The sequence below is a fragment of the Mandrillus leucophaeus genome, unplaced genomic scaffold (assembly GCF_000951045.1).
Source record: "Mandrillus leucophaeus isolate KB7577 unplaced genomic scaffold, Mleu.le_1.0 Scaffold1439, whole genome shotgun sequence".
Classification (NCBI taxonomy): domain Eukaryota; kingdom Metazoa; phylum Chordata; class Mammalia; order Primates; family Cercopithecidae; genus Mandrillus; species Mandrillus leucophaeus.
In genome coordinates, this window is record NW_012101409.1 from 184537 (window position 1) to 197674 (window position 13138).

Sequence of the window (13138 nt, forward strand, 5' to 3'; positions counted from 1 at the left end):
TAATGTATGCATATTTATGTGTATGCTATTGTTTCTGTTTCTCTGTAGAACCCAGATTAATACAGTAATAATTACGTACTACATGTATTCACATTTGTTCTACAGTGTTCAACAACCTTTTGTTAAGAGTATATTTCTGTTCTTGTTACTTTAGTTATGATTTTCTCATTCATTCCTCTCCACAAACCTAAAAGTTAGATATTGTTACAGATAATAAAACTGAATTTTAGGAGGTATACCAGGTTATGTAGCCAGATTTTGATATCTGAAATACCAATGGCAAAACATCTATCTAAAACATCAGAGGCTACTTTTTGGCTTTGATCGATGTAAATAAGTAACATGACCTTGGGCCATATTTCTTGGTCCCTTTCTCTGGATTCATTTAGTAAAATAATAGTACCAAACTTGATATCCTCTTATTCTACCAAGGAATTCTAATCTTTAATGACAAATGTAAGAGTGCAAACATCAAAACACATTATAGGGGTTTTATAGTTTATAAAGCATATGGATATATAGAAATAGAGATAAATATAGATAGGAAACTGGATTTGAAGTTAGAATGTATAGAACTAGGGCTAGTTTATGTAGTATGTGCTATAACGAGCACAGTACGTTTGGGAAACTTACTTGTTTTAGATCTCAGTTTCCTCTTGCATTAAATGCAGAATTGACTAGACCATTTGTTTCGGAGGGTGATGAATAAACTGGGCTTCAGAGAATTCCTAAAACTCCTGTGTTAACTGCCAAATTGTGCATGTAGGCACCTTCAAGTATGATGGACGGTATTATAGATTTCTCGCAGATAATATACACATGCACAAAAATACAAGGTTTATACATCAGTGTATTGACTCCTGGACTAGGTGAACTCCATGGGTCTTTTTGTTCTGATATTCTATTATTATAAAATGCTATCTTCATCAGGGACTTTATTTGAAATAGTCATGTAAAACACTTGAACAATATGGATTATTTTCCCTACAATTTAATGTAAATTATAGGAAAATAGGAAATATAGTATTCTTAATTATTTTCCTAGAGCATATTTTGGAACTTCTTATATGTTTTAATACATATGGTCAAATTGCTCTTCTTAATTATTTTACTAATTTGTATTACCAGCAGGAGTTATAAACAAACAGGTTAGTATCTCCCATGTCAACTTCAGACATTAGCATCATTTTTCATTTTTGCCAATTCTGTTGAGACTCACAGTGTTAGGGTTAGCTTTAGATTTTAATTTTACCGTTATACTATAGTCACTGGAATTACATGTCTTAGATTTGAAACTGTCACAGCTACAGTCTAGGTTGTGAATTTTTCTAACATCATGACAAAACCTGAGACTGAAGAATATCACCCGTAGATAAGTTATATTTTCAGAAAGAAGTACTAACATTAGTAATTTGTGTCTATTAAACTTCATTCTCCTGTAACTCTAACATAGTTCTGTGTTGGTACGTCCTGTGCAGTAATTTGGGTGTCCATTTTACCATGTACACTAGGTGTCCCCATTAACTCAAAAATTTCCTAAAGTTTTGTAAAACAGAAAAGTGTGCAGGATCCTGGGAAGTAAGATAATTTAGAAAAGGTTTATAGTAATCTGCCCTAGGTAAGCACTTCAAAACTGCTAGGAAGATAAAGAAAAGGCAGCTAGAAGGAGAGTGGGAACTGAGTCATTAAAGGATTTTAGAAAGTCCTGTGTTGCTTATCCCATTGCAAAGGGACTACCTGCCCAGACTTGAAAAGAATCATGAGCAAATGTGAGACTGTTCTGCCACAGAGACAAAACAGATCACAAAGAAGTTTTCCAAACATTTTATGGCTTCTCAGAGTCTTTCAAAATTAGTTGTTTTGTTGGCTCAATTTATTAAAAAATTGAATACAACAGAATGCTGAGCAAATTTTCCTAGACCAGTGTTAATTGGGATAAAAAATAAAATTGATCTGCCAGATATTAAAATTCATGGGATGCTACAAACCCAGGAAATGCAAATACACTGTGCATGTGCTGTAACTCCCTATCCCTATGTCCAGGGCAATCATCTCTGTGTTGTGGATTTTAGGTCACAAATCTTGAAGGAAGTATGCCATAACTTTTTCATTCTGAAAGTTAATTTGCTACTTCTTTAAAAAGAGTATTCAAATAATTAATGAACCATTCTTATATTTTGGAGTTATTTTCATTCTTTCTGAATTTTCCTTTGTTTAATTGATTATGCTCAAATCCATGCACTGTAGTAGGCCACTGTTTCTCAAGGTGTGATTCCTAGATCGACAGTAATTTTTTTTAACATGCAAAGTCTTGGGCCCCACCTCAGATCCACAAAACTAATAGCTCTGAGGCTAGGGCCCACCAATCTGCCTTAACAAGCCATTCAGGTGATGTGGGTGCCCACTGGACTTTGATGATATTAATATGGGTGGTAGCCAATTACATAGAATTATTTAATTTTTATGTATTAAAGTTAAAGTTCAACTCAATTTTGAAATTAAGGCTTTATTTACAACATATGTCAACTCAGATTTCATCTGGTGCCCTTTCTTGGCAAGATACAGAGCTTATTTCAGATAGACCCTTATCCTTTACTGTAGGATTATCAACATGACCATAACTACACTTTCTCAGTTGACAATTTTATAAAAATGTTTAATTAACATGCAATAATGTGTGATTAGCATTTTGCATATGACAGATACTGTTCTAAAGTATTTACATATTTGAACTCATTTTTATCTTCATGACTTCACAGCTATTAGTACTACTATTGTATTTATGTATGTATATCAGACAATATTTTAGCACAGTAAATGAGGTATTCATATGCATTAAAGAAAAAGGTAAGAAATATCGATTTGTTTAGAAATAGGTAATATAAATAATTCAGACATTATTTCCATCTCTTTCTACCAGTATTTAAAATATTAAACTAGAAAACTGTTTTTCAAGTCCTAAGTATTATAACAAGATTATTTTATCATACTTTGTTAACATTTGAAAAACATTGACCCCTTCTAAATTAGAAAAAAAAAAAAAACCTATGTAATTTACAAAACTTACATCAAAGAAAGTCAATAAAGATTATAATAAAGCCACAATTTAGAAGTGAAAGAAGAAGTGTAAACTAAGTAATACGTACATAATACATGCTAAATCTTGAAAACTGCCTTCCAGGAGAAAATATCCTGACTGTAGGATGCTTTCTGTATGGCACAGTTTATATTACTTTGAAACACTTCCATCTAGTGGTGGAGACTTTTAACTGCATCTTTAATTAAAACATTATGCTTTTTATTATTACTATTATTATTATCCACTGTTTAAATTAATCAAAAAAGCATGTGTTGGCAATTTTAAATTTTATTTTAAAACATAGTTGATTCTCATACTATATGCAGGAATTTACTTTTTTTATAATATGACCATTTTTCCTATGAATTTATAGTCATAGATTATAAACATTTTAATTCATTATAATTATTCAAATGCATACTGCAGTTAACTTCATTGTTTGTAAGATACTAACATTTAGCAAAGAAATTTTTTTGTACTGATTCTTATAACTGGAATTATTGATTTACATGTCACGCAATTATTTTATAAAACATTAATAATGACTTCCTTCCCCTAAAAGGACAAGAGAAAGGGCTTGGCATCAGCTGTAAAAGAAAAATCTATTTTTTTTTGTCAGTTTGATCAGTCCTGCTGTGAGCAGCTTTATGTGTTTATGCACTATATAAGAGTTTTTGGTGGAGGCAACTGTATATTCTAAATATACGAATGTTTTTTAAAAACTGGAGCCAATAGGTTTTGATAAGAAGGTTAATTTGTTTTTTTCTTATTATGATTTCTCGTATTTTTTCATTTAGTGCTTTAATTCATTCATTTACCTAACAAATTTAGCATCTGTTATATTCTGGAGCCAATTCTAGGTATGAAAGCAGTGAATAAGACAAAGTTATTCTCATAGAGCTTAAAGTGTAATGACAACAGGGAAGAAAAAAACTAAGAATATAAATTCATGTAGTAATGATTGCTATGAAGAAATTAAAAGGAATAACATCATAGAGCCTGGCTATTTTAGAGTTGGTAATTAGAAATGTCTTCTCTGAAGTAGTGACCTTTAAACAGAGATTTAAATGATAACAAGCAAGTTCATACAAAATTTGGGAAAAGATTCCAGGCAGAAAGAACAGCCATTGCAAATGCCCTAAGGCAAGAAAAAGTTTTGGTGGGCTCCAGAAATATACAGAGGGACAGTGTGGCACAAGCTTTGCTTTTGGGAGAAGAATTTATGAGCCAAGGTCATAAGGCAGGCAGAGCTAGCTAGTACACAGCCATGTGGCTAGACATTTGGGATTGTGGCTAAATTTACTGAGAAATCACTAATACAATCTGACTTATATTTATAAATTTCCCTGGTATTGTTTTATAGGTTGGAGAAAGGGACAAGAATGAAGGAAGGTCAGTGACATGAAAAAGATTCCTTTGGCTTAGCTTAGGATGGTAGCAATGGCTATGGAGAAAAATGAATAGATTTAAACTATATTTTGGAGTTAGCACTGTAGGAGACAATGGGTTGGTTGTAGGACAGTGAGGGAAAGTGTGAATTCAAGAACAATCCTAAAGCTTTTGGCTTGAGTTACTGCGTGGATGGTGGAGTCATTTATTAAGAAGAAAAACACAAGGGGTAAGAACAGTTTGTGGGGTGCAAATAGAGACTTCTTTCATGCAGCTGGACTGACATTTTCTCAAGTGCATTAATTATGTGGAATATCCCTCCTTGTGACATTTATTCTTTTATTTAGTAAATATTTAATAAATGCCCAGCAGATACAAGACATCCTGCTAGGCAGATGGTATTTCCAGTGAAAATGAAGGCGCATCTCCTGCCCTCATAAAACTTTTAGGTTAATAGGATAAATAGAGATGGCAATCAATAGCCATGTAATAAAAGTAAAACTTCAACAGTGGTTCATGCTAGAAATCAAAGGTACATAACACCACGACATATTAAAATAAGATGATTTCACCTAGTTATGGAAGTTTTCCCTGGAGAAATGATATTAAACTTGAAAGCAGATCAGTGGTTTTGTGAAGGAGAGGTAAGAAATTTAAAGGTTTCTCAGGACAGGAAAGAATTAGAAAATAACCTGAAACTGATAAAAGACACACCTTAGCCTGGATTCCTTAACAGCAGAGCCTGCAGGAATCAGTACATGGGCTACTCATTTATTAGGGAGTGCAATCCTAGGTACCAGGCATGAGGCAAAAGGGAGCATGAGACAAGGAATCAGGGAGAACCAATAGAAGATACATTATTGAGTTGGCCACTGCTGAATGCAAACGATTGCTGTGTCCCATGGGACCATTTGCTATAAGAGAGGAGGGAGGGGACACAGGATAAGAGAGAAGACAGGCATTTATCCACTAGTTCCATTCTCCCATTGGATAAATGCTTGGCCCACAAGGTGTTAACCCTTCCATGCTTCCAGACTGAGCATGAATGGGCACCAGGCAGTCTCACAGGATCTCATACCATAGTGCAAAGGTGCATCATGAACACTGCAGCTAGTTGCAAGCTGACTTGCAGTTAGTCAGCTTTGGTCCATGCAGAACTGTTCACTCCAGCAGTGGCTGATATAAGATAGATGAGCCTTACAGAATCTGAAGCATGCAGAAGACTTGTTTGATACAATCATCAGGACTGGAATGGAGAAAGGAAAAAAAAAAGAACCAGAAAATAAGGGACTTGGAAGCTAAGTAGGTATCTGACCATGCAGGACATTGGAAGCCAATTATAGATTTTTGTTTTTATCTTAGAAGAAATGGAAAGCTATTTGTTGTTTTTGTTCAAAGTAAGGAAACAGCATGAAGAGAATTGCACTTCATAAATCACCCTGCCTGCATAGTGGAGAAGAGTTTGGAGTGCGGCCAGTTGACACAGAAGGATCACTCAGCATAAAAGCGGTCCCAGTACAGACAAGTGGGCAGATCCGGGAGACACATAGGAGAAAATACCAACAGAATTTTGTGATGTATTGAGCACAGAGGTTGAAAAAGAAAGCTCAAGTATGAAGGACAATGTCTAGGTTTTTGTCTTGAGTGGTTGGATGGATTACTGCTGTCATTCACTGAACAGCACAGTGGGGGAAGAACAGGTTTGGAAAGTGGAAATTATGCATTTGCTTTTGAAACATTGAGTTTGAAATAGCCTACAGACATCAGAGGGATGTCAAGTAAAATGTCACATATAAAAGCCTCAGATCTGAGGAGAGAACTGGGCTAAAAATGACTTAAAGTCATCTGTCTGCCCATGGCAATCAAAGTCTTAAATGGACGAGATACCTTAGGAAAGCAGTAGAGTGGGAAAGAGGCCTGAGGTTAAGTCTGCAAAAAACTCCAGTGTCCAACAAGTTTTGATGCCATATTCTCCTAAGGATTTTCAATGCAGCAAATGTATCCATTTACTTATGTTTGCCAACATTCCCAAAATAATTTTGTCAAACATGATGTTTTCCACAGAATCAGTGATTCAAGAGAACTATTTTGGGAACAATCTATATAGATGATCACTTTGGAAAATATTTCATGATTCAGTGTGTTATAAGTAGACCAATCAATGAAACATTTCTTCCATCTGTTAAAAGAATTTATGCATTTCAGTTGCAGTGCAATATATTATCTCTTTCAGGTAATGTGGGAATTTCCATTTTTTATTCTTTCTTTACTCACGTATATATATGCTATTGCATCACACTTTAAGCGATGTGAGGATGATAAAAACTCACATTGTATTAACACATGCTAAAATCCTAAAACAAGGCCCTTGAAACGTTATCGTGCATATGTTTATCTGACTTAACGTCTGATTTATCTTGGTGATAAAGGTTCTCCATAAGTGGGATGCCAAGAGTCCAGAGACATATGGCTTAAACATTCTGTGTTGTATTTTACAGGGAAACAAATGAGAATAGCAAAAGAAGAGAGATATTCTACCACAGATTCTGGTGTTTGATGAGGAAATACAAATATCAACTTAAAAATGTTTAGTGCAGTTGTTTTTGAAGCCACTTCTAATGAAAAGCTTCTGTTCTTTTTCAGTTTGCCAAAAGAGTGAGTGGAATATAATGAAATGTGTGACATTCATTTAAAAATAACTGGCTTATTTGAATTACTTCTTTTTAGGTTGTACACATTCAACTGTTTATACAGTAAAACATTGATTGTTTTCCTCTATCATATGTCTTGATCACATATCTTAAAGTCAAGGTGTTTGCAAGCATGATCTATAAGTCAGCATTAAGTTGAAACTCACCTTTCTTTAGTATTTCTAAGAAAAGGTGGAGGAGCAAGGGCATGAAAAAATGTACTATTAATGGTATAATGAATTAGGGTTTTGGAGTCAAACATCCCTGGGTTTAATTTTTAGTTCTAGCCCATGCTGGTGACACTCATTAAGTTAGTTAACCTCCCGGTTCCCTAATTTAATAAACTAGAGAATATTGTTCGAGGATTAAATGTGGTATTCTATGTAAAGTGCTTGGTATAGATAATTTTTTTTAAAATTTTTGTAGAGACGAGGTCTCTCTATGTTGCACAGGCTGATCTTGAACTCTTGGCATTAAGTGATCCACCCAACTCATCCTCTCAAAGAGCGACGATTTCAGTAAGTCTCCATGTCTGCTCAATAAAACAGTTTTAAAAACAACAATTTCCGATAGATTGTCCACTGAGCCAAACTGGGTAACCCAATTCTAAGAGACCATGTCAAAATTATCTAATAGCCTCACTGAAAATATAGCATACTGGGCATTTTCTTGGAAGGTGACATTTCTACATTTTTATTAAAAATAACCAGATAAATATACATTCACCTTAAATTTATATTTATCATAAGTATAAATTTTATTGGAATATTCTGTTTTATAGACTTTGATGATATTGTATATTTATAAAGTAATTGAAATCAAAATATTTTATTTATATCTTATTTATACTTTATTAAATTATATTTCATTTATAGATATTCCAGGATCAGAGGCAACCAAAGTAGTTAAGATTAATATGTAAATTCTGATTCTTCTTAACTGTGTAGAACAGAATACAAACATTTTTGGATTATATGAAGTTGAACTTTTATTTGGAAAGTTGAATTTCATGTATAATGAAAATATTTTCAAACCATACAGTCATAAGCATAATACGAACACCACCTACAATACAAACACGTTTTAATAAAGTTCTACTATGAATATTAATCCAAGCCAAAAGAAAAAGGTAATCAGGTGAACCCGTTCTACATACCTTTCATCTCTTTTGATGATGTAATCGAACAATTTAAGGTACAAAACAAAGTTTTGGCTCGACCCTACTTATTTCACTATAGGAACACTAGGATATATATATACTACCACAGATAACAAACCCAATCCCATTATAATCAATTTAACATCGTTACAAGAATCATATCTTAATGGTATGTAAACATATTTAGGATTTCAATTGGCAATTACGTTTTAAATGCTTAGAAAAGCACACCAACATTTCTCATTATTTTCCTCTCTTTAGCTTATCTCTTCCATGAGTATAAAATAGGAAAAAATATTATTTGAGACTTCCAGCATAATTCCATTGTGCTCTACATTTTTACAAACGTGGGTGCATCTAAAATATCAATGCCTTTATACCAATAGAATAAAACCACCAAATTCGCATTTTTTCTTATAAATACGCATGCAAAATTAGTGGAAAACACTTTTGTATAGCAAAGACCCTGCTTAATTTTCTTCTGATTAATAATTTTCAATGGCATGTACAAATCATACTGCTCACAGAACAGTAGATTTATTTTCTGTAGATTTGTTTTTCTATAAAAATATATTTATGTGTTCACAGGAAAAAAGTTGAGTTGGTATGTGGGGGGTGACTTTTAGATACATAATTAGTTAAAGGTTTGCTTGTGAAGTTAAAAGGCATCTTAGCTTTTACCATTTTCAAATTTTTCTTCATAAAAAAGAACACCCTGTGACAAAGATAAGGTAACTGAGATTATTTATTAGCACTTTAGAGTTGAGAGTTTGAAATAAAAAGGTTAAGCAACCTGCCTAATGTTTATGTACAAAATGAGTGCTGGAACCAGGAAGAGAATTTGGATTTTCCCAACCCTTGGACAGTTCTCTAGGAACTCATGCCTACTAACCATTCTTGAGACTATATACAATCAGTTACATTAAATAATATTGGAAGTAGACTAGAGAAAGTTAGTGTAAAGCCAGTAAAGAACAAAGTTCTAAATATTGGCTGTTGCCTTATTACTAGTGGGCGTTTTGCAAACAAGCCTCACCAATTTATAATTACCATTGCACATCATGGACTCCGTTACTCATTTTCTGAGGGAAAGTCATGAAATCCATTTTAACCTACTTGGATTTATTTTATTTGAAAGTTATTCTGATTCATAAAATATATGAATCATATAATTTCACAATTAAAATCAGGGTCAATCATAGACCTATTCCTTTTGTGCTGAAGAGTCCCAGTAGTAGCCCAATAGTATTGAGGAAAGGTAATAATGATAGGAAAACATAGTCGTCATTCAATCTCATTTTTCACATCCGTAAGTTTTAGCCACTCAAAAGATCTGAGTAGGAACAATCTTGATTTTCAGGCAGCTAAAGGGGAACACAAAGTGTAGGAAGAGCTAATACTTCAGTATTTGTTTTATCTTCTGACTTAAAGGGTATTAAATTCCTAAATAGTTTTGACATTATTTCTAACCTGCATGACTTTCTTTAAAAACCACATTTTGACTGACGACAAAGAAGAGGAGATAGAATAGTATGAGAACTAAACTTGAACGTCACAACCTTGCCCTCTTCAGTAGCTGGGCATGACAATTTTCTCCCAGATAAATCAAAACATGATGACTGTTCCTCCAGAAAATCGGCACCTTAGAAATCAGATGAGGATGGAGCTCGAGTTGCACTGATGGATGTGCATCACATCCTCACATTTACACGGCGTGGAGACCACGATGCCTTCCCCTTTGAAATGCTTACTCCCAGGACTGTGGTCAAATCCTGAGCCCATAAACTGTAGTTTTAAATAAGACATTCTTTTCCTGTCTATGCCTTCAGGAGGACAGGTGAGGTTCAAAAGGACAAGTAGATATTCCATGTGCATTCCTGCGCTGACTATTATAAATACCCCAAATGTTGGTATCCATGAAATATAAGGGGTTACATAAATCCAACTTGAGGATGTAACTGTATACCAATAATCACAGCTCAAAAACTAAAGTAAAATAAATGAATTTCATTTAAACAGTAGTTAAGTATTTCAGGGTAAGGTTAAAAAATGTTTCCGTAAAATGTCAAGTCTAGTGCTGAACTTGACTGACATGTACGCATCATCCTCCATATTGTTTTTAAAACATGTTCATGGACAATTTTAAAAGGACTGGAGCACAAATGCCAGAAAATAAATTCCCTGAATTTGTACTGACTTTGACAGAAGGAGAATATAGGGGAAACAGATTCTCACCACAAAGATGTTTAAAATACCATACACGCAAACATATGTGTAGTAATTTCTATGTAAATAGTTTTTCTTTTGAGGAACTGGGGTAGATGTACATTCAACAGTAAAAACCTATTTTGAAAAATATGAAAACATTTCCCTCAATATTTATATGATATTTTATTTTGAAACTGTTGAAAGAAAACCATATAAGAACAAAATCCAAATGCTTTATACAAAGTCTTCAGCTTTGGAACCTCATGCTATTAGTCGTAGCTCTGGAATGATGAAAAACAGTATCTTACTAATATATTCTAACTGTACAAACATGCCTGTTAATGTTCCTTTTCTCCCTTCAAAATAAAACACATCTATATTTTAAACTGTGTAAATATTAACATAATATGTACAATGTATTCATGAAATATATGCAAGCATACCATTACATAAACATAGAAAAAAGGTAAAAGCAGTCAATTTAGAAATGAAGATATTAAGTAGATGTAGCTATTAGAATCCAGAACAATGGGCACTTTCTGCCTGTTCTTGTATGAAACAGCCTTCTGACCACTGCTTCCATGCCGTTGAATTTAGTCCAAGAAAAAACAAAAACCAAAAAAACACAGACACAAAAAGTGATGCTCGTGGGTGTCATAACTGATAGAAATTTAAAAAATGTTGAAACTGAAAAACTTATACTTCTGTTTAAATATGACCATCTCTGGGCAAATAGGAGCTCAATAAATACTAGTTGATTGTTCACCTAAGACTTTTGCTACTACAATTTAAATAATAAATTTAGACTGTATATATTCAATGAAATGTTTTAATAAGACATTCATATTCTTTTTTACATTTTAAATAATCAGTTTGCTTATGGTCTTTTAACCTGTAGTGAAGCAAAGTCACCAAGCCAGTTCTCAGAGACTGTATACCAATGTGCATACGGAGAAAAACCCACAAGGTAGCAACATCTATGCAAGCACACTGAATAGTAAAATCAGGCAAATATGGACTATACTGAATGGGGACTTTGGATTTAGTTGAGGTGTATCTAAACACAGGATTCGTTTTGTGTTTTGCATTTCGAGCACCTGAAAACAACAAAAGCAAAACATAGGCCTGAAGTGCTTGGCATTTTATATTTTGAAGGCAGTGCTACTTTTTTCAACATAATTGCAGGATGTTGACTTCTGGATGAAATCTTCAGTCAACATGTTTCTATTCCTATATGAAAGTTCTTGCTCCCTTGAACAGATAAATATGAAAGGTTGGGGTGAACCAGTAGCGTTGGTTACACATGTTGTGTTTATGCCCGAAGTGGAAAAGTTGCTGTAGAACTTCCATTGCTTTCAACAGATCCCTTCTCCTTAGATCCTGCATAGGCACCAATAAATGATCCATCTTCATTGAATAGAGCATGATCTCCCTCTCCGTATTCGACCAAGCTGTCAGCACTTTCAGTAGGCTGCATATCCCTATTAAGGGACCGAAGGCTTCCTTTGAGAGGTTTTTCATCACTGTCACTGGAAAACAAACAAACAAAAAATAGTTCAATAAAATCTAATATTCATATTTGTGTAAAGAAACACATTCATAAGTGCTAAAAGGTTTTATAATGTTCAGGACATTCATAATAGCATTGAAGACAGATACTAAAGCCCACATGATACTACCACACATGTTTACCAAGTTTGCAAAGTCTGTAAACACATGTTTACAAAGTCATAAGCAATTTCCACCAAACAATCTTTCATTATTCACAACACTTCTGATTCTCTTTAAAATTGACAGCTGAGCTTCTGTAACATGTGGGATTCAACCTGTTGATGTCCATAGTGGCTGTTATGGTCTAAATATCTGTGTCCTCCCAAGCTTCCCATGTTAAATCCTGATAACAGATGTGAGAGAGTTAGAGGTGGAGTCTTTGGGAAGTGATTAGGCCAAAAGGGTGGAGCCCTAGTGAATGATATTAGTGCCCTTAGAGAAGAGGCCCCAGAGAGCTGCCCTACCCCTTCCACGATGTGAGGACACAAAGAGAAGGCGCCATCTGTCACCCAGAAAGTGAGCCTTCACCAGACATGGAAAATGCTGGCATTTTGCTCTTAGGCTTCCCAGAATCCGTAACTGTGAGAAGTAAGTTTCTGTTCTTTTATAAGCAACTCAGTTTATGGTATTTTGTTATAGTAGCCCCTAATGGACTCAGACAGAGAACAGATGCAATTTCCTTTGCTTTCATGAACGTTTGGAGTTCCTGGCTTCTAAGTCTTGATCTACTGTTTTTGCTTCTGATCCTTTTCATTCTCTTATATCCTTCCAAAAAGTTCTTTTAAAAATCAATCATATTCTGTTTTTGAAACCAAATAACTTTCTTTAACATAGTTAACAGTTCAAGCTTATTACATTTTAAGATAGAAAGAAATGGCTGATATTTTAATAACATAAATAAGTATACTATATTTATGGTAGGTGTTTTATTCATGAACAGAAGCAAATCCATTAGTAAAATGCTTATCAAATGGTATGATCTTCAGATTTTGGATCAAGATTTTTAAAAATACCAATTAGTATCACATTATTAAGCTATACACCATATAAAATGATTTTATC

The 13138-nt window shown here is 33.9% G+C and overlaps 1 protein-coding gene across 1 annotated transcript in view; it reads right to left on the reverse strand.

Moving 5' to 3' along the window:
- Window positions 1-8120: 8120 nt before the first annotated feature.
- CHL1 (cell adhesion molecule L1-like) overlaps window positions 8121-13138 on the reverse strand; it is a gene marked incomplete at its 5' end in the record, with an annotated part of 122617 nt that continues 117599 nt past the window's right edge. Inside the window, one exon of the mRNA XM_011974277.1 lies at window positions 8121-12054. Coding sequence (XP_011829667.1) covers window positions 11838-12054 — 217 coding nt within the window. The remainder of the gene's footprint in view (window positions 12055-13138) is intronic.